We start from the raw sequence: 26,325 nt of genomic DNA on the forward strand, positions 1-26,325 counted from the left end.
CAAAGCGGCTAACATTCTCCTTTCCCTTCCTCCCCCACAACAAACACTCTGTGAGGTGAGTGGGGCTGAGAGACTTCAGAGAAGTGTGATTAGCCCAAGGTCACCCAGCAGCTGCATGTGGAGGAGAGGAGACGCGAACCCGGTTCCCCAGATTAGGAGTCTACCGCTCTTAACCACTATACCACACTGGCTCCCTACACCACACATGGTCCTGAAATCTAACCTGGACCATTAATATTTGAGACATTCTTTGTTTGGTCTGGTTTAGTTTTCAGATTACATGAATGACATGCGCACGCACACACAAACCTCTATTTGGGAACTTAGGTTCTGCAACAGTTTCACCGTTTTGATTCCACTTTCCTTTGGCTTATTGCCTAATGGCAAAGGAAACCAAGTGATGTAACCGTCTCCCGAATTGCGGCACTTATGAAAAGACATGCATTCGTTTTCAGTTTTAACATCTGGAATGGGGGACATGGGCAAATCATTTATAGCATCTAAGAGGTGAATAAAGAGTCATGGCTCCATGTTATAGCACAGGGGTCAGCAGACCTTTTCAGCAGGGGGCCAGTCCACTGTCCCTCAGACCTTGTGGGGGGCTGGACTAAAATTTGGAGGAGGGGAAATGAACAAATTCCTATGCCCCACAAATAACCCAGAGATGCATTTTAAATAAAAGGACACATTCTACTCATGTAAAAACATGCTGATTCCTGGACCGTCCGTGGGCCAGATTTAGAAGGTGATTGGGCTGCATCAGGTCCATAGGCCTTAGTTTGCCTACCCATGTAATATATGAAGCATCATTGTTAGAAAAGACCGGATCAAGACTCATTATCTGAACAGAGACCCATAACTGTGGGATTTCTTTGAGCCTCGAATAGGAGACCGGCTCCAGATTTCAAGGTAGTAGGAAGTTGGATTTTTAATTTTAATTTTAGTATCTCTTCAGTGCATAGGATGGCCTAAAAGTTCCAAGGTCTGTGTCTTCATGGAGCTTCTAGTTGACCTGTGAGGCTTTTATTGGCTTGTAAGTAGGGTGTGGGTCTATCCCAAAGAAACCAGAGTCATGAACGGCAGCTCTGTAGACGGTTGACTTCTGCCTTCTGGTGCCAGATGCTTCCACGTCTTCTCCTTGGTACATAAAAGACAACAACACATGCATGCTTACAAAGCAAATGCTTATAACATGAAGAGCTGCATAGACTGCCTTCCTAGCTGCTACAAAAGAACTAGTGGAGATGAAGAAGCTGCCTTTAGGCCTGGGAGTCAATAGGGGAGCAATTGGCAATAAGAAAGAAGCCTTTTCCTATTCATTGTGTTTCCTTAAGAGCCTTGGCTGTGCAATTGCCACAGGGAAGAGAAGTACTGTGTGAGTGATGGGAAATGGGAATGGAGGGGTGGGGTTGCTGAATGCTTTAGAAAGCCGGGAGTTGATGGGGCAAATCAAAATATCTTTGAAAGCTGTCAGATAGAAATACCTCTGCTGGGAGCAAACAGGGTCATTTTGCCAAAGTCCTTTCAGGGGAAAAACGCATGAGATTTTAATGGTGCTCTGATGCAGCAACAGTCCAAATGGAAAGCTATACGCTGTGATTTGTTGTAAAAATCATAGCCCAAGAACACCCTGCTGGCAATGTTACTATTGCACCTCCCTACCCAAAAGTGGAACGCGGGTGGCGCTGTGGGTTAAACCACAGAGCCTAGGGCTTGCCGATCAGAAGGTCGGCGGTTTGAATCCCTGCGACAGGGTGAGCTCCCGTTGCTCGGTCCCTGCTCCTGCCAACCTAGCAGTTCAAAAGCACTTCAAAGTGCAAGTAGATAAATAGGTACCTCTCTGGCAGGAAGGTAAATGGCATTTCCGTGCGCTGCTCTGGTTTTCACCAGAAGCGGCTTAGTCATGCTGGCCACATGACCCGGAAGCTGTACGCCAGCTCCCTCGGCCAATAAAGCGAGATGAGCGCCGCAACCCCAGATTCGGTCATGACTGGACCTAATGGTCAGGGGTCCCTTTACCCAAAAGTGGTTGGAGTCTCAAAGAAGACATATAAAGCTGGGTGTTGTGCATTATTATTTCCTTCACCTCTAACATCTCTCACATCCAAAACATACATACACAGATAAGGAAAGGGGACCTTGGATCTGTGACTTTCTGCCTCTTCCCTCCATCCCCTCCAGGATGTACAAGAAGAGGGATAGTCCGGACTGCAGCTGCATGGGAGGGAGGGGACGTGACGAGGAATGTTTGAGGGCCAATTTGACTCCTGTTCTGTGCCCTTGGACCTTCCCTGGATGGGATTTCAGGGGTCAGATTCTCTCTCACACACCCTGGCCCCAGGTTCTCCCACATTTCCATGCTGTGCATCTATCTATCTATCTATCTATCTATCTATCTATCTATCTATCTATCTGGGACTCACCACCCTGTCCTAGGCTATCCATTGTCTATGGTCAGGCCTTAAGGGGTCTTGTCTCAGAATAATTCATAATGAGGGCCCTAGTCACAGAACCAGATCTGGAAGGGATCCCAGTGGATCAGCCAGGCCAGCCAGGCCATGTATTTCATAGACGCTGACAGAAACACAACTAATTGTTACCTATTCTCAGCAAGATTTGTTTTTAGCATATGCCAGCGCGCGAACACATTTAAAAACGAACGTGCCTTCTAATTAGTGATTGTCACAGGATACTGGTTGTCAGGGAACTGCCATCGGAGCTGGAGGCGGAGAGGGTCCCAGTAGGGAGAGAGGTAGCCCATCCGCTGGGGAAGGAAATCAGCGTAACACCAGTGGAGAAGGGGGGCAGATGGGGGAATCGGAGAGGTGGCTCCAAGACTCCTCGCAGGAGACCAGCGGAGAGAGTACGGGTACTCCGCTGCCCAAACCCTCCCTGCGCAGAAGACTTCCGCGCACGCAGAGTAGGAGGAGACTGGGCGTCAAACAGCTTCTATGCTGGAAGAGGTTCAAGAAACGCCCACTGACGGATTCTGCCAGCCACTGAGGCAGCCACGGTACTTGAGGCTGTCCAGACAAGAAGGGTTCAACCAGGCAACCATCCAGGAGTAATGGCAACTTACGCACGAGCAACCCCTAGAACCATTACACTGGTGTTACTCCTTGCCATATGTTTGGCAGCATAAAGTCATAAAACTAAATTGGTGCAATCCAGCATTTATTTCAGTTGGTGCCAGGACCATTTGGGAAGATCCGTAAGTATGTAACATACTAATGGCATTGGACTCTTCTTAGATCTGGACTTAATTTTGCTTTTGCTTTTACAGAGAAGTCCATCAACCTGCCCAGGGAGTTACAATGAGAATAACCCCTTGGTGTCAAGGCTGCAATCCCATGCAAATGAATGTAATGCTCAAAGGCCCTTAATGAGATCTTGCAAATGGCACTTGCTGACTCCTCCACCCCAATTTTAGCCCCTTCCACCCCCTGCAGGCCTTTTATAGGGCTGTTACAAAAAGTAATGGAACTGTTCCCTGTTGTAATCTGTTTGTTGCACCACATGCATAGGGTTCAGGCTGCAAAAGGAGTGTGAGATACTTTTGCACACTGAGGCTAGTGATATTTATGAGTCGGTGTTTTAGCGCTCTGTTGGTAGTGCTGAAAGCATCCCAGTCCTACAGGCTGCACTCTCTGTTCAGGTCATACAGTGGCCCCATTCTGTCTGTTGAAGTTCCTCTTCTTTAAGTTGAACTCTTCACTAGTCAGCTGTGACTTAATTCACTTTATGTAACCAATTATTTCAGTTACTGCTTTGAAAGGCCAGGGCGTTCTGAGTCTCAGCTACTTCAGGAACTTGCGCTGGAGAGGAAAGGAAGAGACAAACTTAAGGAAATAACAAATGAAGCAATGGAGGCTGAATTTAAACTATGGTGGTCAGATAGAATCATAGAATTGTCGAGTCAAAAGGGACCCCAAGGGTCATCTAGTCCAACCCCCTGCAACACAGGAATCTCAGCTAAAGCACCCAGGACAGATGACCATCCAACCTCTGCTTAAAAACCTCCAGTGAAGGAGAGTCCACAACCTATCAAGGGACATTGGAGGTATACCTGACCTTTTCTAGGTCCTCAAATGGCTCTGCTTTTGGTAAAGATAAAGGGACCCCTGACAATTAAGTCCAGTTGCGAACGACTCTGGGGTTGTGGTGCTCATCTCGCTTTACAGGCCGAGGGAGCTGCCATTTGTCCACTCCGCAGACAGTTTTTCCAGGTCATAAAAAGGTAAAGGTAAAGGTACCCCTGCCCATACGGGCCAGTCTTGACAGACTCCAGGGTTGTGCGCCCATCTCACTCAAGAGGCCGGGGGCCAGCGCTGTCCAGAGACACTTCCGGGTCACGTGGCCAGCGTGACATCGCTGCTCTGGCGAGCCAGAGCCGCACACGGAAACGCCGTTTACCTTCCCGCTAGTAAGCGGTCCCTATTTATCTACTTGCACCCAGGGGTGCTTTCGAACTGCTAGGTTGGCAGGCGCTGGGACCGAACAACGGGAGCGCACCCCGCCGCGGGGATTCGAACCGCCAACCTTTCGATCGGCAAGCCCTAGGCGCTGAGGCTTTTACCCACAGCGCCACCCGCCACCCGCGTTCCAGGTCATAGTTGCCATCAATAATAAATATTTACCAGGTTTTTACCTTGACATTATTCCGCTGCATTACATTTTGTTGAAGTAGAGCCCCTTGACTTCAATGGGGGCTTACTTCTATGAATCATCATAGCAGTCAGCTATTTTAGTATACACATCTGCCTTTGGTAAGCTTGGACAGTGTTAAGTAGTGTTTACTTGCACCATGGTGCAGTGACCTGATTCAAAGTGAAAATCAAAGTTGCTGCAATTTATTTATTTTAAAAAACCCTACACAATGCCCAGCATTCATGTCTGTGAGCTGAAAAGTCCCTTCTGATGAACTACCAGCAAACTCAAGAAGCTGCAAATTTTTGGAGAATCTTTAAGCTGCTCCCTGAAGTTTCCTACCATTCATTCGGCCTGGGTGGAAGGGACTTCAAAAAGTCTGCTAGAATTGAGTGGCAACAGAGCCCCAGAAGCTTTTCTTTGTGTGGACGTCCTACCAGCTGTTCCCGTGTTTATTCATAAGAATGTGGTGGCAATGATATTGAAACATCACTTTAAAAGCTGTATGCAAAGAATGTGCATTTCTTTCAGAGATTTGTTTTCTGTTCTCATTAATAGTTTAAAATGTATCTCTCTTGATTTTCACAAGGAAGAATGTGCCAGGCTCATTATCAGTCAGAGAGCAGAAAGACTGTGCTGTTCCTCTCACTATTCTAAATCAGGACTCCTCTTTCATTCAGCCCAGGGTTCCAAGCCTGGTAAAAGACAGAGAAGAGCTCTTGGAGGCGACTCTGGCTCCATGTTTGTCACTAGACAGACTGGTGATGTGGCCTTCGGTAAGGGGACTGGAATTTTCCAAAATAGACTGTGCTGGCTACATCATAAAAATGTGTGTCTAAAGCCTCAGTAGAATTTTGAGGAATAAAGTTACAAGTCAGAATGGATGTAAATCAGATTTTTAAAACTGGCCTTGTCATTTTTTTGTCTCTGGACAAAAAATTATATAGGTATATTTGTCTCCCTCCAATATTTCTCTGATGAAAATAGAGAGGAAAAGTGAGACATTCCAGGATCATATAAAAACCAGGCCAGACTCTATAAATCTGGGACTATCCCTGGCGGGTCTGCTGTACGGGGCTCTTAGCTTCCTTGCAAACCAGAGGTTCCCAAGTCCTAAAACTGTCACGGAGACTAGAATATATTCTTGCTGGTGCACATCCACCAAAAGCAACTTCAGTTAGCATAGGATATTAAGAATTAGTAATGGAGGCAGGTACAGAATTTGAATAGGCACATCCATCTAAGGCACAATTTCAATCGGCATGGAAATGGAGGGACTTTAATCCTGGCACTACTAACATGGGGTCTGTGGGTGCCAGGATACCCTGAGGGTTCTGCTTTTCTCTGCAGCATAGCTCCCAGAACATCCAACTAAAATGGCCTTGCTGTGCTGCCCCTCCAACTGCTTGCAGTTCCTTGTTATGTCCTTGCTGCAAATGCCCACTTACATTCTGACTGGATGACAGCAGGCCTTGGGGTTGGTTGGATTAAGAGAGATGGTCTGGCAATTACAAGCTGGCAATGATCCATCCTGGCGCCTCACCACCTTGCTGGAAGGGCTATACCATACCCACTACATATCTCCACATGGGATGGAAATGTACAAAAATCCAGCTTTCTGGAATTAGATAATCCAATAAATTAATAAAACAACAAAACAACAATTAGAAGACAATTGCTGCTATGTAGCCCACTTGTTACAGCATTGCCAAAACATCTCAATACACACAGCCAAACTATACAAAGTTGTTCTTGCCCCTGTGCACCCTTTCCTTACCTATTGTTTGACACAATTGCGTGTCATTAGATATGATGGTATTAGATATAATTTTATCTGAAATCAGATTTCATATTTGCTTTTAGGTGCATTCCTTTCTTATAATTTAAAGAAGATGATATATTCACAATTTATTTTTTTTTGCATTGGGACCTGAGACTTTTTTGGCCATTCAGGTGTATCCCACTCCCCATTTTTGACATTGTTGTAACAAATCCCACCCCACCCCCGCAACCCAGCAGAGGCTGTTGGAATGATCATTTTTAGCAGAATGCTTTTCAGTTCATGAGAGAATGTGGAATCTCTGGGGAAGTTCCTTCAGTGTGTTTTGTGTGTGTGTGTGCGCCTTCGTGTGTGTGTGTGTGTGTGTGTGTGTGTGTGTGTGTGTTAAAAGCACTCATTTATCCATGCATTGCTGTCTGTCATACTTAATGGGTCTCATCTGTGGCCTGGAGCTCAGCTCTCTGTTTATCTCTTGTTCTCTAGAATCTTGTATTGATTCCATGCATAGATTCTACTCCGTTGCTATTCTGTCCTCAATTTTTAGCTGTGAAGGAAACATTAGCTGGGAAAACCAAACCCAAAAGGTCATCATTACCTTGCTACTGTTTCCAGCTGTCTAGCTCTCTGAACTCTTTTTCCATGTTAAATCAATACCTTAGTATATTTAGTCCTATAGCAACATTTAAGGAGCCTTAGATATATTTCCAATGTTTTTTCCCCACCTGACAGCTTGTCAGGTGGCTCCTGGTGCTACCCAACCGTTGCTCTTCTGCTGTAAGCTACAAATAAAATTTGAAATGGACTTTCCACAGGTTTGTGAGCATCACATATTCTCGGTTCTGTGTGTAGATCCCACTATCTTCCATTTACACCAATGAGCATGATACAGGTGCCGTGGGCAGGGTCATTTGAAGTTCTGTACCCAATTCAGTGTATGCCTTCTAGTGGTGCCTGAGCAGAATGCAACCTTTTAATTGGCCAAAAGGACCTCTCTCTCTTTTTTTAGCATAAAGAACATAAAAGTGAAGCGCACCTGATGTAACAGGCAGGTCAGTTGCATCTTACCTGGTGATATCAGATGCAGACATAGGTTTGTGGTCAAAGTTCCTTCTTGCTGCCTTCCTGTCCAAAGAGGCAACATAGAATCTCTGGAGCAAAGCTTCTCTTCACTCTCTCTGAAGATCCGAAACACAAAACTCAGCTGAATGGGGCTTTGTCAGTAAAACTATCTCAATGCCATGCCTGGAAATAGGAATGGGCATTGGGTTTCAGGTCAAGGACAGTGCAAGGACATAAGGATACATACACTTTTTATTATTTTACATGTTGGCTTCTTAACTGTGGCATGGGTAGATGTTAACAAACATGTATAAAGTTTGTTGGTTGGTTTAATTTATATACTGCCCTATACCTATAGATCTCAGAGCGGTTCACAAATATAAAAAGACAAAATATATGATAAAAACAAACAAATAAAGCCACAACACATTTAAAAGGTCATCAGATGTCAACCAGCCAAAATGCTGTCCCATATGTGTACCTCTTGTACAATATAAAAATATAGGTCTCAGAATGGCAGAGCTTTTGGATGTGCTCCTATGCAGTTGAGGGAGAGGATCGGTCACATAGGGGTAGTATGTGGGGGGCCAACCATGGACTTGTGATCAAAATGGGCTGCTCAGCACCAGGACACTGACTACTCCTGTAGGCCGAGGTCAGTGAACCACTTGCACCCATAGATTCCTATTGATCAGACAGTTCCATAAAGTACCACTACGAATTCATATACAGATGTTACCTCTATGCCAAGAGCTTTGTTGCTTAAATCCTTCCAAGCACAGAGTGGAGCTCTCTGATGGCAATGCCTTGTCAAATCAGGTTTTTGCTTGTTTACTTGTTTTAGTTTTGGTACGGTTCCTTTTCGTTTCAGATGTTTGTGTTTGTGTTTTTACCCTGCTTAATATTTAACTGCCAATAAGTGACATTTCTACGTTTTATGATAGCAAATTCAAACTATCCTGTCTGATGGGAGTGCTAGAAAATATACTGCGGAGACTGACATCCCCACTTAAGGCAAGATCCTGAACATGTACTTTGTCAAAGTCATACAGGGGAGGAATCCCACTGGGGTGCCTGTTTTATGGATTGAAAGAGATGCTGGGAATTCGAGTCTGCAAGGCCAGCAGCTTTCAGCGGTATTGCATTTTACCCAGCTAAGCCAAAAACAAAACAGCCTGGTATCAGGTTCTTACCAGAAAATAGCTTCTTTCTTGCGTGTTCAAAGGCACAGAATATATATGTGCATGTGGCGCTAACAGTATTATAAAAATAATCATTTACACACATGTTACGGGTGTTTGTGCTGCTCTGAATTTGATTTAGAATTAATGCAAGATAATTGGATTCCAATAGAGAATTGCAAGGGAGGGGGGAGTGTTTAACAAGAACTGTGCGAATATATTTGGAAGTGAGGGATAAACTGTTGGGTTACCATAGCAACAATACCAGAGAGCACAGTTAAGCCTTAACAGTGAGGCATCAGGCTTTAGAAGAGCTGAGCACAAAGGCTGGTTTTTTGTTTTGTTCGGGGGTTGGACTTTTATGCTACAAAGGCTACAATCCCAAGCATAGTTACCTGAGAGTAAATCCCACTGGAATCAAACTGAGATGTACTCCTGAATAAACGTGGTTAGGATAAGGGTGTATGGCCACAGCAAGTTTTTTAATCAAAGGAGAGGAAAATCTTAACGTTTGAAGGAAAACAGTTAAGGACATGAATTATAGAGAACTCACTAAGTCATATTCGGGGTCAGGCATGGAAAGAGTGTGTAAGGCCATCTGCTCATTCTTACTATCTTGCCAGAATATTTGAAAGCAGCTCAGGCCAGCTGCTCCCTGGGTCCTGTAGTACCCCGAGGGAGAATAAAACGAGACAGGTTTCCAGTTGTGTGGGGCAGAGAATCAGGATTTTGTATTGGTGCACTCCTGGTTCATCCCCTTTCTTCCCCTCCCCACCCACCAACCAACCTCATAATGGCAACATCGGCTTCCTCTTCCTTCTGAGCAAAATACTTCCATTTGCTGTTGCTTGAAGAAGTCTCACACCTCTGCTGGGAATAATACAGGCACGAATTTGTGAGAAAACAGCGTGGTGCAAGCCATCATTTGCTGGATGTGAATAATGAACATGCTGCTTTTGACCAACCCCAAATCTGCCTTAAATAATATATAATCCTTCAGCACCAGGGCTAGATCATAAATATCCAGCTAACGACTTGCAGCTAAAGCTGTGATTAATTGAATAATTGAATAAGTGAAATGCAGTCTCCTACTTTACACTCAACACTTACGTATGTCTCCTCTTGGCTCTAATTCAGACTATCCCAGTTTTCAAAGCTCCCTTTGCTTGCAAACAGCACCTGCTTTTTATAAATCTTGTGGGCGCCCATTGAACAACGTGCTTCTCTTTTTCAAGGCCTCTGCTTCTTCTACCTTTCCTCTGCTATTCCACTTCAGACCTTTTCACCCTGCCGTCAGACAAGTTATATTCTGTAACTCCTCATCAGCCCACAGAAGCCAATCCTCACACACAGCATGGGGCAAACATCTCTCTCTGCTCCTGAGTCCCAACACCCAATTATACACACCAGGAGCATAGGGGCTGCAGAAGAAGGCCCAGCTGGGATTCTGCCAATGTAGTGGAACTTCTACGGAATCCTGTATCCCTTCACCCCACAGATATAGATTTAGGGTTATAAGAAAGCATCAGTTTCCATTCTGCCCCATATTCTTTGCAAGCACCTCTGTTTCATTTCACCTGGGGTTGGCTTCTGACAAAAACAATGTTATTTGTCTAGCCGTCCGCTCGGGTGAAAAGTTATGTACAGTTATATTATACAACACCATGCATTTCAATACAAAAGAAACACAATGTAAATTGGTAAAAAGGAACAACATAAACCATATTGTTGCACGCCACCTCAGTCTTCAAGCTGTGTGATATTCCAGACACTTACCCAGGGTTCATGTTTCTTTTTGGAAATGAGGCCCAGTGGAGATTGTGGGGTCTTTATGGTATATGGCTTATTCACACATATATGTAACCCGAACCTAAGATGGAAGGGCTCACAGGAGGGTCTTGCTTCTCCCATAGACACAGCCTTGGATTACAGCAGAAATCAATCACATCTCTCTCACAGTCCTCTGCCTGCAGCCGGCTTCTAGCTCCTTGCTCTCTCACACAGGTCTATGCTGGATTTTGTCCTAACTACCAGCCAGTTCAGTTGGGAGAGCCCACTCATTTGATTTATGGTACCAAGCCACTTCCTTAACAACTCATACTTAGGGGGCCATTGCCTCACCAAAAAGCTGCTCTGACTCTTCCAGTAATTTAATCCTTGCTGGATCCAGGAGTTAGAAGGGGACTCAGGCATACAGCCCAGTCTCCGTCCCCCCGCTCCCCAACAATATCATTTGCGGAGATGAAAATAACAACAGCAGCAAATATCAATATATAGATTGTTGGCTGGGTTGATTTTGGTTATGGGACAAATAAGTGAATATCTGGAATTTCTGCTCCCATCTCCATTTGCATCAGAATTCTCTGACATCCCTAACAGGGTTACGTCCTAAATGTCTCACTTTCTCCTGCTAGCTGGAAATAGCCACTTAACCTTTGCTCCTGTTTCCCCTCCTATTAGGAAGCCTTACTTTCTCCTTTGAGCCAGACGTATTGCTCAGTTAATAACCTCCTGCACTATTAAAAGCTCCCCCCCCCCCCGCCGTGAAGTATTATTTCTTGGCACACACTACTAAATACACTTGGCTGCCCAAAATAGTGATGGAGATGCATGTGTGGAATGGTGTGTGCTTTCTAGGTATCACGTCAATGGAGGACGCGGAAGGCAGGAGGCTACAACCCCATTCACCCACCCCACTCTCTGCATATCCAGGGCATGCTTCTCTTGGAGCATGAACTGCTTCCAGAAGCCTTGATGAAGCCAGAGACCACAGGACAAAGCCGCCTCCCTGATGGCAAGAGTTTAGCCTCTTGAGCATCTTCCACGTGCTGGCTGTGTTATCTGCCAGAGGCAAATCCTTAAACTCAGGATCAAGAGATAAACTCTTTGTAATTAAACTGCTGCATTAGGCAATATTTTCCATATCTTTGCTGCATGGCTTGGGTATGGCGGGTTTCCAGACTTCCACCCACCCATTCCCAGTAACCCACCAGTAAAGTCTGCTACCGTGAGATCTTCAGGAAGGGTTACATTATTAACCGTTTCAGAAATTGCCATTATCGTTTCTATTAACAACCTGGAGGATGCTGTAGCCTAAGTGGGGCATTTCGATTGTGAGTGTATGGAGCCATATGGCACAGACATTTACGCTGTGTGAAGAAGACATAGGAGCATCAGCACCCAGCAGCATTTTTGTGTGACGTCCAAATATAGCTGATGCATGCAGTTAACGTTTGGAAAAGCGGTTCTTTCCCTCTTTTCAGAGGCTATGTGCTGCTAAATGAATGTAATTGGAGTGAAATGGAGCAATCAGGACTGAGGCTAAGCCCTAACCCAGGATTTTTTGAAACTTTCATTTGTTTTGTTTTTTAAATGTATTTTTACTAAATATTTTCTTGGTTTAAAAAAGTATGTGCAATGTCTCTCTCTCTCTCTTTTTCCCCTCCAGGTAACATTTTTATTTTAACATTTTTTTCTGCAGGTTCCCTGCTATTCACTTGTGTTCCTTTGGTGGTGAGAGAGTGAACCTTTCATTTGTCAAGTTTCTGTTGGACTTCCAGCCTGTCTCCCTTCAACCACATCAACTAATTGAGCCCTCCGCTGCTCCCCTAAAAGAGCTGCTCTAAAAGAACATTCCCTGGAAATTCAGGTTCTGGCCAGTGGCAAAGGAAGGGAGGTGTGGTGGGTGCGGTCTGCCCCAGGTGCAATCTCTGAGGGGGTGACAAAATGGCAAAAATATGTGTTCTCAAAATAATTTTTGAAAAGTTGGGCTCACTACACTTTATAAAAAAAACTCCTGCACCCCCCTTCCTATGCCACTGGTAGCTAGGTGAGGTGGGGGGGGGCACGCGTCTCTCCTGGGGCGGACTGGCTGCAAGCTCCACGCTGCTTTTTCGAGCAGTATAGGGAGAGGCTCCATGCAGAGCGCCCTGCCTTGGCTCTTCTCTGCCCCCATGGGCAGCTTGCCCTGCCCCCATGGGCGGCTCTCTCCGCTCCCAGCTGCAGGGCTCATGCACCGCCCCAGGCACTTGAGCGGCTAGCTGCGCCACTGATTCTGGCCTCTATTTAGCTCAGCGTCCCAGTCTGTAGGCACCTTTCTTCCCCAGTGCACTGCACATTTACAGGCTTCTATGAGAAGTACTTCTATGGTCATAATGAATTTCTGGCGAACATGGACACTGCGGCTTCAATCCCAAACCAGCTCTACTCTTCCCACCCCAACCCTGCACCTCCACCCTCCTTCTTTGTTTAACATCCATGCTGATGAAGCATTCGGGTGGACTGAAAAGTTAGCTTGCTAATTCACGACATTTTGATTGGTACATTTGGTAGATTTGATACAGGATCATTGGAAATATAGCTGGCAAATTAACTTTCAGCTATGCTTGCTAATATATCTTTCCCATTTCTCTGATTAGTTTATTTGGCGAGTTTCCTTTCTGAGAAAAGCTTATTTATTTTGCACGCAGAAAATTGGCAAATAGCACCGCAGGAGATAACATCATAATCCCTGCTGTGATATATGTGGCAGTACTTCTATGGGGAGTACCAAAGCCAGTTAGATTAGCAATTCATAGGGGGAAAACCTGAAGACCTAAGCAGTGGTGTAGCGTGGGTTGTCAGCACCCGGGGCAAGGCAAGTAATTTGCGCCCCCTAACCCGTGGATTTGCACCCCCTAACCCTAACCCCCAGATGTTGCGCCCGGTGTGGCCGCCCCCCCCTGCACCCCCCACGCTACGCCACTGGACCTAAGTGATTTTGAACATGGTTTTGCATACGTACAATAACAAAAATTTGGGTGGAAGGTGGCCATTTCTAACCAGCTTCTTACTGTTCCAGCCTCTGTTAAGCTGCTATCCTGGTAACCAGGATGATCATTACAGCAATTTAGGGTTCATCCACCCTTCCATTTATCCCATGCCTAGAAAAAACAGATCTGAGCAGTTCCCCTCTTGCCTCACTTTTCCTCCAGTGAAAACCTGCTCTTTAGCTTTAAATCAGAGCAAACTGCAATCCACAGAGCTAAAGAGTGGTTTCTCTCAGGGGAAAGCTGCAAGACAAGAGGAAGTGTGGATAAGGGCACTTCCAGATCGTTGCTGTTTTGCAGGTGAGATTCAATTACATACTAGCAAATTTAGGTTACGCAGTTAAAATGGATTTGGTGCTTGTGCACCACAAACTTGCTCTCACCACCCTGGACGTTTAATTTGCGGCATGAAACATGACTGGAAAGTGTGGCATAACAATTGTTTGGTGTGATACTGCTCACACCTCCCTGCAAACTTTGTGCTAGCCAATCTGGATGGACGCTCGATAAACAAGTCATCTGCAAGTGACCCGAGTAAAAAAAATGGAGCGCCGCTTGCAATTTCAACAAAACAGCCTTTAAAAGTTCGGATTGGTGCCGTAAGTTGTTGCAGTTTCTTCAAATGCAGAGCAGTATGTAGATTTTGAGTCGTGTCATTGACAGGGTATAAATTTGCTGATAAATCAATTATTAAAAGTGTGACCCTCAAGGGAGGCATCCGAGTGGAGCATCCAGATTCTCCCCTTCTCTCCATTTCACCATCTGCTTTGTGCAGTTGTGACTGGCCAATGAATGCTGAAGGTTTTTGCAGTGCTGAGCCTTGCATCTTTCCCTTATCTGCATCCACAGGGCTTCCTTTAGTATTTGTATTCATAAAGGTTGACCACTGCTACTTACTGCTGTGGCAGAGGATAAATGCACAGGGCAAAATCCCTGAAGAAAAATGCTCATGTAGTAGGTAGAAGAACAGGCACACTAATTAGTAGCAAGTCTATACAACGATACGAAGAACGTGAGACAGAAAGGCCTTAACAACATCTCGTCACAGGGAGAGCCTAATTGATTTTTGTCTCGGTGAAAAGCACCTTCCTGTAGGCAGAATGAAGCTGTCATTATCTGTGTGTCAATATCCTAAATCAATCTTCCAAGGGCCAAACTGTTTGGCTCACATATCTGCAGGTATCTTTTCTCTAGCAATTCCTTTCGTTTTGAAGCAATTCCTTTCGTTTTGAAGCAGAACTGGCTGCAAGTTTCAGCAGAGGGCTGGCTGGGGTGCTGGTGGTGATTACCCTCCCATGCACACAACCTACTTTTCACTCTGCAGGGAAAGATACAGGCACTTATCTCTCTTCCCACTGTGCCTTCCCCCCAGAGAAAAAGCAATTGGGGAGCAATCTTGAGTAGGAAAATATCCCAAGGGGGCGGCGGGGGACAGGCGACAAGCCATTGCTCTCCTTCCTGTTGATCCTCCACTCAAGATCGCAGCCTCCTCCTCCTCCTGCTGCTTTAAATTTAAGTCAGAGAAGATGTCATGTGCTGCCTATAGTGTGCAGTTTGACCTCAAGTGTGACACTAAGACTGCATAATAATAATAATAATAATAATAATAATAATAATAATAATAATTTATTATTTGTACCCCGCCCATCTGGCTGGGTTTCCCCAGCCACTCTGGGCGGCTTCCAACAAAGATGAAAAATACACTAAAATGTCACATATTAAAAACTTCCCTGAACAGGGCTGCCTTCAGATGTCTTCTGAATGTCAGGTAGTTGTTTATCGCTTTGACATCTGATGGGAGGGCGTTCCACAGGGCGGGCGCCACTACCGAGAAGGCCCTCTGCTTGGTTCACTGTAACTTGGCCGCTCGCAGTGAGGGAACCGCCAGAAGGCCCTCGGAGCTGGACCTCAGTGTCCGGGCAGAACGATGGGGGTGGAGACGCTCCTTCAGATATACTGGACCGAGGCCGTTTAGGGCTTTAAAGGTCAGCACCAACACTTTGAATTGTGCTCGGAAACGTACTGGGAGCCAATGTAGGTCTTTCAAGACTGCTCCCAGTCACCAGTCTAGCTGCCACATTCTGGATTAGTTGTAGTTTCCGGGTCACCTTCAAAGGTAGTCCCACGTAGAGTGCATTGCAGTAGTCCAAGCGGGAGATAACCAGAGCATGCACCACTCTGGCGAGACAGTCTGCAGGCAGATAGGGTCTCAGCCTACGTACCAGATGGAGCTGGTAAACAGCTGCCCTGGATACAGATTTGACCTGTGCCTCCATGGACAGTTTTGAGTCCAAAATGATGGGGCCTGAATCCCGACTTGAAGGGATCCAAATGGTCCGCATCTTCCAGGCGTGCCTGGAGTTGTTCAGCAACCACTCGCTCAATCACCTTGCCCAAGAATGGAAGATTTGAGACTGGGCGATAATTGGCCATCGTGACCGCATCTAAAGATGGTTTTTTAAAGAAGCGGTTTAATAATCATGGAGGGAAGCATTCACCACCCCATGAAGCCCATCGCACAGTCCTTCCCGGCTAGCTTTCATAAGTCAGGATGGGCAAGGATCCAGGAGACAGGTGGTTGGCTTCAATCGTCCAAGCAGCCTGTCCCCATCCTCGGAGGTAACAGATTGGAACTGATCCCATGCAACTTGACTAGACAGGACTCTAGCACTCTCCCGCCCTGGCTCTGCTCCCACGGTGGAGTCTACTTCTTCCCGAATCTGAGCGATTTTATCTGCAAAAAACTTTGCGAAATCATTGCAGGAGATCATGTGGCCCATATTGGGCCCCGATGTCGCAGGTGGTTCCGCTAAATTGTGAACCACCTGAAAAAGTCTCCTGCTGCTGTTTTCTGCAGATGCAATAGAGGCGGCGAAGAAAGTCTTCTTCGCCGTCGCTATCGCCACTTGGTAGGCTCGACGTTGAGCTCTAACCTGTGTCCGGTCAGATTCGGAATGAGTTATCCGCCACCGGCGCTCTAGCCGTCTCAACGATTGTTTCATTGCCCTCAGATCCGTGGAAAACCATGGGGCTGTCCGGGCTCCATGCAATCGGAGAGGGCGCTTCGGAGCCAAACAGTCAATAGCCCTGGTTAACTCCACATTCCAGCGGGCCAGATCACCAACATCCATAGAGGTAAACACCAGGCCCAAGGCATGTCCGCGGCTATGGGTTGGGCCAGACTTATTCAGGGACAGCCCCATGGAGGCCATGCTTTCCACGAAGTCCCGAGCGGCCCCTTGTAAGGTCGTGTCGGCATGGATGTTAAAATCCCCTAGGACAACCAAGCTAGGTGTCTCCAGGAGAACATCAGTGGCATAGAGGAGCAAGGACAGGCAAGGATGTTGCACTGCCACTTATTTCACAGCAGGGATTATCTCCTGGGCTGCTATTTGCCAATTATCTGTGTGCAAAATAAATATTATTGTTGTTTTTATTATTGAATTGATATACCGCTCTATACCCGCAGGTCTCAGGGCAGTTTTCAGAATAAAATCAAAATATAAAACCATAAAATACATGATCAAAATAAAACAACAACCCAATAGCCAGCCCCACCCCACCCCCAAACCCCCACCCCACACATTTTAAAAAGGTGGTTTTAAAGCTTTTCTCAGAAAGAAACTCACCAATGGGAGAGATGGGAAGGATAAATTGGCAAGCATAGCTGAGAGTTGATTTGCCATTTCCAAAGACCCTGTATCATGACCAATCCAAATGTCATGAATTAGCAAGCTAACTTTTCAGTCCATCCAAATGCTTCATCAGCATGGATTTTAAACAAAGCAGAAGGATGGAGGTGCAGGGTTGAAGTGGAGAGAGAAGCTGGCTTGGTATTGAAATCGCATTGTCTGTGTTAGCCAGAAATTCATTTCTGTTGTGTAATCTTAGAACGCGATGTGGATTGTCATGTAAAGTGCCTGGACTTTAGAATTTATCACTATACATCTAAGCTTTTTGGCTTCTCCCACTTGTCCTTAACCATATCCTATAGCCAATAAATAAATAAATAAATTATGTATGTATTCATTTACAAGTTTACACATTCTGTTACTCCCAGGTTTTATATTGTTATTATCATAGAATTGTATAATTGTAGAGCTGAAAGGGACCCTAGAGTCATCTAGTCTGACCCGCTGCAATTTAGGAAACCACAGCTAAAGAATCTCTGGCAGATCATGGCCACCCAACCTCTTAATGATACAGGTTAGATTATGCATAGCCAGAGGCTGTAGTCTATAACTCCCACAATCGCTAAGCACTGGCCATGCTGGCTGAAACCAACAGAAGTTGGGAGTCTAAAACATCTGAAGGACATCAGGTTAGCTACCTATGTGCTACTAGGCTGACAGGTACCTGAAACAGGGCTTTTTGGGTGGTTGCCTCAAACCTATGTAGCTCTCTCCTCCCAAAGATGTGTGGCTGCATCATTATCAGGTTGTGCTTTTTTTTTTTAAAGAAAACTCTGAAGACCGTTCTTTTTCAATCTCGTTTTATTAACTGCTGTGCTTGGATTATTTTGTACTGTTCCATTTTTAACTGGATGATTTTATATATCATGATATTTTATTCTGGAATTTTGTACACCACCTTGTGAGGGCCATTACTCCTCGAAAGGTGCTCTGAAATATTTTAATAAATAAGCAAATTAAATTTTTTTAAAAAACCTACCTGGCTCATGGTGTTGTATAGTTTATGTAAAAACAGAATTGTAAAGCCAGTCCTGATGCGTCGCCAACATTTAGCAATTCTGTTCAGTTTGGGGACATTACCATTCCTATATTAGGCCCTTCCAATACTGCAGAAGATCTCGCTTGCTAAGTTAAGTTGTTACAATATTAATAACCAACCAAATAATGAACATGACAACTTATTTCTGCATAGTGCAATTTTCGGGGGGGACAATCGTGCTTCCTTAAGAGACTCATTCTACGATACTCAGAGAGAGGAATTTAGTGTTGCACTATTATACTGCAGGTGCAAGTATTTCTGTTTGCCAAGTGAAACAATTTCCCTTTTCCTCCCCCTTCTCCCTGTTCTTGGGGTTCTCCTGACTCCCCACCCCACAGTGCTAATTTGGAGGGAGATGGAGGGGGGGGGGAGTTCCATTCTGCTAGTGGGACTCATTCTGCTGGTAACACAACTGTTTAGTTCAAAGTTGTAGAAATGTCTTAGAATCAGAGAGTTGGAAGGGTCCCTGAGGATCATTTAGTCCAGGCATGGCCAAACTTGGCCCTCCAGCTGTTTTAGGACTACAACCCCCATCATCCTTAGCTAACAGGACCAGTGGTCAGGGGTGATGGGAACTGTAGTCCCAAAACAGCTGGAGGGCCAGGTTTGGCCACCACTGCAATTCTGGAGCTGTCCCATAAGGGGACTGAACCTGCAACCTTGGCTTAATCAGCACCACACTCTAACCAACTGAGCTATCCAGGCTGATATGATCCCATGCTGAGCAGAGATATTACAAAACTCATTTGGTTACAAGATATGTCTCCATACACCATTATTAGCCTCACTTGACAAACAAATGAAATAATTTGAGTAGACCTTGTTTCATACTGTGAAGGAATTAAATTACCATCCAATATGTAGGTGGTTCATAAGCTTTCGCCTGCAGCTAGTTCCACATGTGTATACATTTAGCTGCTATTAATGTTTTGGATAAGTGGAGATGTTATGTTCAGCATACAGCTCTCTGCTCAGGCACGATACTTTCTTCTTAAATTGGGCACATTGGTCTAAACGGGTTTTATCCAATAATCTAGGTATGGTGCTACAGGAATGCACCTGGAATCCAACAAGATAACCAAGCTTCAAGGTAGTTTTAAACACTTTTGATGCAATTATTCCTACAGGTCAATATTTGCAACATTTGCCTGTTCTTTCTACTACATTGCTTGTAAAAAGTGGGTGGCATCCATTGGTGTCTGCCCATTGATGGGAGGCATTCAGCAGCAGAATGAGGGAGGCAAGCATTTTTGTGTGATTCCTACTACAGCTTCAGCTCTAGAGGAACCATGGGAGGCTGCATGAGTTGGGGGGGGGACTGCTGAAAATTGCCTCCCTTTCCTGTTCCACTGAGGACCCCTTCCTTCAGCAATGGACACAGCTGGATGTCACCCAATAACTCTTAGCAAAAAGTTAATGAAAGGAGCTGTAAAACACCTCCCATATATTTTTAGTTTTATTTGCACCAGAGTTTCTGCATATTGCTTAATGCCGTGGATCAGGCCTAATCAGAATTTTACTTGCATTTTTTTGTCTAGAAATGTCCATTACAAGCTCCAGTGTTTCCATTCCAAGAGCATGGATAAAGTGCACCATACGAGCCAAAACACTGTAAAATACACTCGTCTTTATATATTAAAGGGAGCGCAAGTCCCAGCATGCAAATGCTGCAGCCTGATCCAAAGCGAATGGAGTCCAAATTAAGTGTGAGGTGTATAAAAAAAAGGAAGTAGCTGCTTGTTTGGTAATTTCTGCAGGAGGAATTGAAATGGCCCGTGATTTTCTGAGGAGCTTTTACTGCAGCACTAGGTTGTAGAAAATTTATTTGCCCCTGTTTTGAGCCTTGTAAACAACATTTTCTTCAGTGGAGGGTAAGATATACCTTTTCCTCTGTAGGAATGGCAGAAACAGGTGTCTGAACAAATGCAGTTTGAAAAAGTTCTGTGAAGTAGCTGCCAAAGTTTCTGTGCTCCCCTGAAACAATAAATAAGGTTTTAAAAAAAGGTTTTGCCACTTAACTGAAATAGGAAAAAAAAGACTGTTTATTTCTTAACCAGGCTGGCCTGCAATTCCGCCTCAAAGGCCATCCTGTCAAAGGTACGTATGTTCATCTCTTCCCGGACTTTTTCCCGGACATGGAACGACGCCCGAGCAACAGACCGGGCGTTTTCCAAGACATTTTTCTTCTCCTTGCAGATCTGTTCGCTCCGCTCCAGCTTCTTCTCAATGGACTGCAAGATCTCCCTGCGACGGATGTCTTCGTTCTCTTCCACCTTCCTCTTGTTCACCTTCTGCACCTTCTCCTTCTCCAGCCGGCTCTGCACCACCTTCTGGGCCTTCTGCTGCACCACTTCCTCGGCCACCTGGGCCGCATGCTGCAGCTTCCGCTCGGAGGCTCTGGCCAAGGCCTTCAAGTACTCCTTCTGCTCCCGGTCCCTCCTCTCCGCTGCCCTCCTGGCCCTCTGGCTGTGCATCTCCTCCCGCTTGGCTCTCTCCCTCAGCTCCTGGTTCCTCTTCTCCACCAGCTGCTCGTACTTCTCCTGGGCCTTGTTGAGGCTCCCTTCCACAGAAGCCCTCAGCACCGCCTTCTCCTCGGCCTCCTGCTTGGCCTTCTCCTTGAGGATGATCTCGTGCTTCCGCTTCTCGGCCTGGTTGAGCAGCCGCTTCTCCTTCTGCAGCAGCTGCTCCTTCTTCAGCTTCTTCTGGGCGGCCAAGGACAGCTTCTCTTGCAGCAGCTGCACCTCTCGCTCCATGGCCTCTTTCTTGACCTCCTCCTGAGCCTTCAGGTTGTGCTCTTGGTGGCGCTTCTTCTTCTTGTCATCCAGGAGGGCCTTCTCCTGCCTCTCCCGCCTCATCTTCTCCTGCTTCTCCAGGTGCTCCCGCCACTTCTCCTCCTGCTGCCAGCTCTGCTTCTGCTTCAGCAGGGTGGCCGCCTGCTCCTCCTGGCTCACCTTGCTGCGCCGCCTCTCCAGCCGCGACTCCCACAGCTGGTGGCACTGCAGCAAGGCCCTCTGCTTCTGCCTCTCCTCCCGCTCCCTCCTCTGCTCCGCCTGCCTCCGCTGGATGTCCCACTGCAGGTGGGCACTGTACCTCTGCTCCTTCAAGATGCTCTCCTCCTGCTGCTTGGCGATCATCAGCGCCGCGATCTTCCGGTCCCTCTCAGACACCTCCTTGAGGCCCTTCTTCCTCTTCACCTCCTTGACGATCCTCTCCACCTTCTTGGCCGTCTGGGGCGAATGGCTCAGGTCGCCCAAGCTGAAGCTGCGGCCTACTAGGGCTGTCATGGTTGCCACCGTCTTAGTCCTGGGCAGCTCCTTGGGCCACTTGTCCCGGAAACTGTCTCCGCTGTAGGAGGAGGAGGCCCCGGAGTCGGAGGAGGTTTTGGTGGAGTGGCCATCCCTCCTCTTCTGCAAGGAGTCCAAAGAGTGGCTCTTCTTGGTCCTGGCGCCCGGGGGAGCAGCAGAAGCAGCAGCAGGAGGAGGAGGAGGCAAGCAGCCGGTCCTGGCCTGCCCTACTGGGGTGCAGCTGCCGCTGGTGCTTTTGAAGGCGATCCTGGGCGCCGGCGAGGAAGGCAGGCTGGCGGTGAGGAGCGGCGTGAAGAGCCTCCTCTTCTCCTCGCGGATAATCCTTTCCCTTTCCTCCCGGCACTGCTGCAGCTTCCTCTGCCGGTCCATCTCGTAGACCTCGTAGAGGCCGGCGGCCACGCGCATGGAGCGCCCGGGCGCCTCTTTGACCAGCTCGCCCAGCGAGCGCGGCAGGAGCTCCACTGGCTTGACGGCGCAGCGGGCGCACGCCTCCAGCGAGCGCGGGCTGGTGAGCACATAGCGGCTGCCCTCGGCCTCGGCGCAGTCGAAGTTGTACAGGTCCAGGTGAAGCATCGGCGATTCCTCGCGCAGCTGCCCCGCGTCTCCGCCAGGAGGAGCCGCCGCTTCCGCCGCGCCCGAGGCGGACGCCGGAGAGGCACCATCCGTCGCCGAGGAGGAGGAACTGGCTGCTGCTGCTGCTGCTGCTGCTGCTGTTGCTGCCGGGGCCGGGGCCGCCGCCGCCGAGGCCTCGTCTCCACCTGCTGCTGCTGCTGCTGTTGCTGCGCTCCCGGGCTCTGCGTCTTTCTCCTCGCCCGCATCCGCCACCGGATCCACCATGCCTGGCTTCCTGCAGGATCTGCGAGGGAACGAAAGCAAAAACAGAAGCAGCGAAATCAGGAGGATCAATCGTAAAAATAACCTCGCCGGGATTTAATCTGCTGCCATCGAGGGATTAGCCGGCATCTGCGTCTCCATAGCCGGGGGGGGGGGCGCAGTGGGAAGCAGCGGAACCCACAACCTTTCTCCACCCCCCATAGCACCCGGGCAAGATCCATCCGGGGAGACTCCCCGCACCGTGGCAGGGGTGCCAACTTGAATAAAATATTGGAGGGGGCACCGCGCATAATCAATCACATGACATGGTGCAGAGAGGCACACTATTTGAATGGCAATGCTTGGGTGTGTATGTGTGTGTGAAATATTTTATTGAGGGGGCCGAAGGGACCTCGGCCTCTAGGAGTTGGCTTCTATGCACAGTGGCTCTTGCCCCGGTGGCTGAAAGGAGAAAGAGTGCGGAGTTTGGCGAGAAGTTGCAAAGTCGTCCTGAGTAACGGGAGATCAAGGGGAGGGGAACCTAACGGCGGTGTGTGTGTGTGAATGGGCGGGATCCCAACCGAAGCTCCGCCGCCCCAAACGCTTCTCCCTCCGCCCTGGGCAACGTGGATGATTAAGGTTAGCCTCCCCCATATAATGAGATGGGAGAGAGGGGCGCTGAAGAGGTCCCCCTCCCTTCCGCCTCCCCAGCCCCCTCGCACCTGCCCTGCTGCCTACCTAGCAGCCCTGAAGTCCCACCGGAGAAAGGGGAGGGCGGGGAGGTGCGGGGACGACAGAGGGGATCAGGATCCCAAAGCGCCTCTTTCTAACGCAAGCTTGCTTTTCCTCCGGGTCCCGTGAGACCGACCTCTCCGCGGTTTCCCCGGTTCTGGACAAGCCTCCGCCTCGTCTCCCTGCCGCTGGGATGCAGCGCCGCTACCCAGAAAACACCCTGATGGGGAACAGCCATCCTTGGAAAGCCTCGGACACTCTCCTCCAGCTACAGCGGTGAGCCGCCTGCCCCTCCCGGCGACCCTTCCATTCCCCCCCCCCCCGCCCCATAGCAAAACGTGCATCAATCGATCAGTCCCCTCGCCGCAGACAAAAACATCTGGGGTGGGCGAAGAGGGGGAGGGGGTGCCGATCACTCACCGTTTGGGCTTTCGGGGGATCCGCGGGCTTTCGATGATGTAGCACCAAACGGGTATTGGTGTGTGTGCGAGTGTGTCGTGTGGGGGGCAGATCAGGTTACGGGCGGCAGCAGCAGCAGTGGCGGCTGCGGCGGCCTCTCCATGGCGCCCGGCAACCCCCGCGCAGAGCCTCTGCCCACGGCCGGGAGGAGGCAGCTGGCAGGTGCCTTGGGCTGCGCAACCCCTAGCATGTTGTGGCTCCTAAGCTGAAGGTGGAAGAGGACAGCGACTGCCCATCTCCGCTGCCACCGGCCTCGCTTGCGGGGCTCCTGCCTCCCTCCCTCCGCCGCCGCCGCCTTCGGAGCTCCGCCTGCAAGGATGCGATGGAGCCTCCGCTGCTGCGCTGCTGCTGCTCCGCGGGAAGGAGAGACGCGCGGGGAACGCTGATCCGCGCCACTTGCCGCGAGACGGGGGACGCGGGGAGGAGGAGGAAGGAGGGGTCTGAATAAGAGAGGAGGGGATGGAGCGTACTGCGAGTTTTCTTGCCCTTGCTGTATTTCCCCATGTGCCTTTTGAATAACCCTCACGCCTGCCTCTACAGCTCAATGCGAGTGATAGCCAACAGTGGGTCTCTGAGTATGACTAAGGTTGGACATCACTAGGATTTTAGTAGGTAAGAACTTATACCTGAGTTTGTTTATTTCCTCCTCCCTCCCAATCTGTTTTCCTTTTGTGTCCTGTACGCAGGGACAGGGACTGTATTATTTGTAGCCATGCACTTTGAGAACCTTTCTTGGAGAAAAGCTATTAAAATAAATAAATGTGAAAAATCCCTTTTGTGAAAACCTTCATACGTGATATCTCCATAATCCTTACAACAGCTTTGTAAGGTTGGCCAGCAGCACTATCTCCACATTGCAGATGATGGCAGAGGTGGGGAGACCACAGCTCAGATGATGGGGCATGTAGCACGTGGACTATATCTTTGTGGTCTGGTGCTGTGCACACTTAGAATTTGTGCAGGGAGCGGGGGACTTGGTGATGGGGAAAAGTGAGAAAGGTCACTTTGCACACGAAGGGATTGTTGTGTTTGAAACCCCAAACACCCAATACAAAACTCAATTCAAGCAACTGGGGGTTCTAGGATAGGCCACCCCATACAATTAAGCAAGGGAAGGGGCAAACATGCTGGAATATATAACTGTTGTTCTCATGTCTCACTCCCTTTCTCCATTCTCCTACATACAGCAAGACTACATCTTGTTTGACCATATTGCTGTAACATTTGCTCCCAACAGGCTCCCTCTGTTGGCAAAGGACACTCTAACCAATGTCACAACTGGATAAATAAAGGTAAGCATCTCACAGCAGTGGACAACTTTGGGCTTTAAAATTTGGTGCAACACCAAAATTCAGTTCACTCCCCCTTCCCCGCCTCTTGCTTTGTTTGCCATTGTTGCTGGCAAACAACAAGGGTCCCTGCGAGACCCTTTTGGCTCTGTGCCCAGTGCAGGCTAACTGGTCGCTCTCCCCTAAATCTGCCTCTGCTCACAGCTTGAATGCACAGAACAGACAACCACTTTGCACACAGTTTCACTACAACCCCAACGGGGGCGGGGGGAGGAGGACTATAATCACAGTTTCTCTGGTTTCTCCCCAAGCCCCAATAGTGGTACAGTGGTACCTCGGGTTACATACGCTTCAGGTTACATACGCTTCAGGTTACAGACTCCGCTAACCCAGAAATAGTGCTTCAGGTTAAGAACTTTGCTTCAAGATGAGAACAGAAATCGTGCTCTGGCGGCGCGACGGCAGCAGGAGGCCCCATTAACTAAAGTAGCACTTCAGGTTAAGAACAGTTTCAGGTTAAAAACGGACCTCTGGAACGAATTAAGTACTTAACCCGAGGTACCACTGTACTGACAGAGCACCCATTTGGTACCATTCCCTCTTCCCTCTCACCTCCTCACAACACCTTCTATGTTTCTAAGTCCAGGAACCATCTGCTCCAGCTGCTGACTATTGCTCATCGCTCTCTGTGAGTCTGTCTCTGCTCATCATAGACTGCTCTCCCCCAGGTACAGGATCCATCCCACCACTTGTTCTGTGATAACGTGACAGTCACCTGGGTGCACCCAGCTGTTCCTCCAAGGAGTGGTTAACCTGCTTGCTCTGGGCAGTTTCCTCTATTCTTGCAAGGTTCGTGAGAGAAGGTGCAAAAGTTGATGGTGCTCCGAACATAAAGCAACAGTATCTCCCCTCTGATCCGACTCGCAGGCAATAAAACAGTCTGGGTTTTATTGTTACAGGACGCAGTAGAGAACATTCAATAATAACCTCAAACTGATCAGAGAAATATTGAGCATGATATTTCCTACATACACAGGCTGCCCTTGGCTTCATGAAGATCTGCCCTGCAACATGCCCACTCTCTGTGCTGCCAGAAACGCCTGGGCAACACAAAACTGCCCCATAACATAAGTTCTCTGGGCAGCCTGCAAAACACATATAACAATTAAAATGCAATATGAAACAGCATTGGGAAAGCTTTGGCCCTCCAGATTTTGTTGGAAAAGAAGTCCTGACATCCCTGACCATCGGTCGTACTGCCTGGGGCTGATGGGAGTTGGAGTCCAACAACTTTTCAGGACCTTGGGTCTGATGATGGGCCCCATAACATCGCAGCCGAAAAATGTGGTTCCAATTAGGGAACTGGCCATGTGTCTCCTTGAGATGAGTGAAATGTATCTGGTTGGCCCCTGTGAGAACAGCATGCTAGATTAGATGGGCTATTGGCCTGTTCCAGCAGGCGGTTCTTGTGTTCTCATCCTCAGCTCTCTTCATTCACACATGATGAAATCCTAAGCATAT

General features: G+C 47.9%; 1 protein-coding gene and 3 long non-coding RNA genes across 5 annotated transcripts; 1 reads left to right on the plus strand and 3 right to left on the minus strand.

Annotated features, from left to right (window-relative positions):
- Nucleotides 1–878: 878 nt before the first annotated feature.
- On the minus strand, nucleotides 879–10,805 carry LOC310657992. Its single transcript, XR_014502070.1, has 3 exons — nucleotides 10,444–10,805; nucleotides 9,778–9,954; nucleotides 879–1,137 (listed from the first exon to the last, which is right to left on the minus strand). It is a non-coding gene; the product is annotated as an uncharacterized lncRNA (long non-coding RNA).
- On the minus strand, nucleotides 6,103–9,393 carry LOC310657994. Its single transcript, XR_014502072.1, has 3 exons — nucleotides 9,217–9,393; nucleotides 7,493–7,598; nucleotides 6,103–6,265 (listed from the first exon to the last, which is right to left on the minus strand). It is a non-coding gene; the product is annotated as an uncharacterized lncRNA (long non-coding RNA).
- Nucleotides 10,806–19,619: 8,814 nt separating the features above from the next.
- On the minus strand, nucleotides 19,620–22,348 carry CCDC177 (coiled-coil domain containing 177; the record flags this gene model as incomplete). The annotated part of the gene is made up of 1 exon (XM_083398613.1): nucleotides 19,620–22,348. The coding sequence occupies one exon, from the start codon at nucleotides 22,346–22,348 to the stop codon at nucleotides 20,249–20,251; it is 2,100 nt and encodes a 699-aa protein (XP_083254739.1). The 3' UTR covers nucleotides 19,620–20,248.
- Nucleotides 22,349–22,364: 16 nt separating this feature from the next.
- LOC310657981 lies at nucleotides 22,365–25,911 on the plus strand. 2 transcript variants are annotated; one of them, XR_014502062.1, is made up of 4 exons: nucleotides 22,365–23,332; nucleotides 24,056–24,127; nucleotides 24,753–24,807; nucleotides 25,533–25,911. It is a non-coding gene; the product is annotated as an uncharacterized lncRNA (long non-coding RNA). The 2 variants fall into 2 exon arrangements; XR_014502063.1 differs by lacking the exon at nucleotides 22,365–23,332 and having other exon boundaries at nucleotides 23,970–24,127.
- The last annotated feature ends 414 nt before the right edge of the window (nucleotides 25,912–26,325 follow it).

This window comes from Podarcis tiliguerta, assembly GCF_965153285.1.
Source record: "Podarcis tiliguerta genome assembly, chromosome: 1".
NCBI lineage: Eukaryota > Metazoa > Chordata > Lepidosauria > Squamata > Lacertidae > Podarcis > Podarcis tiliguerta.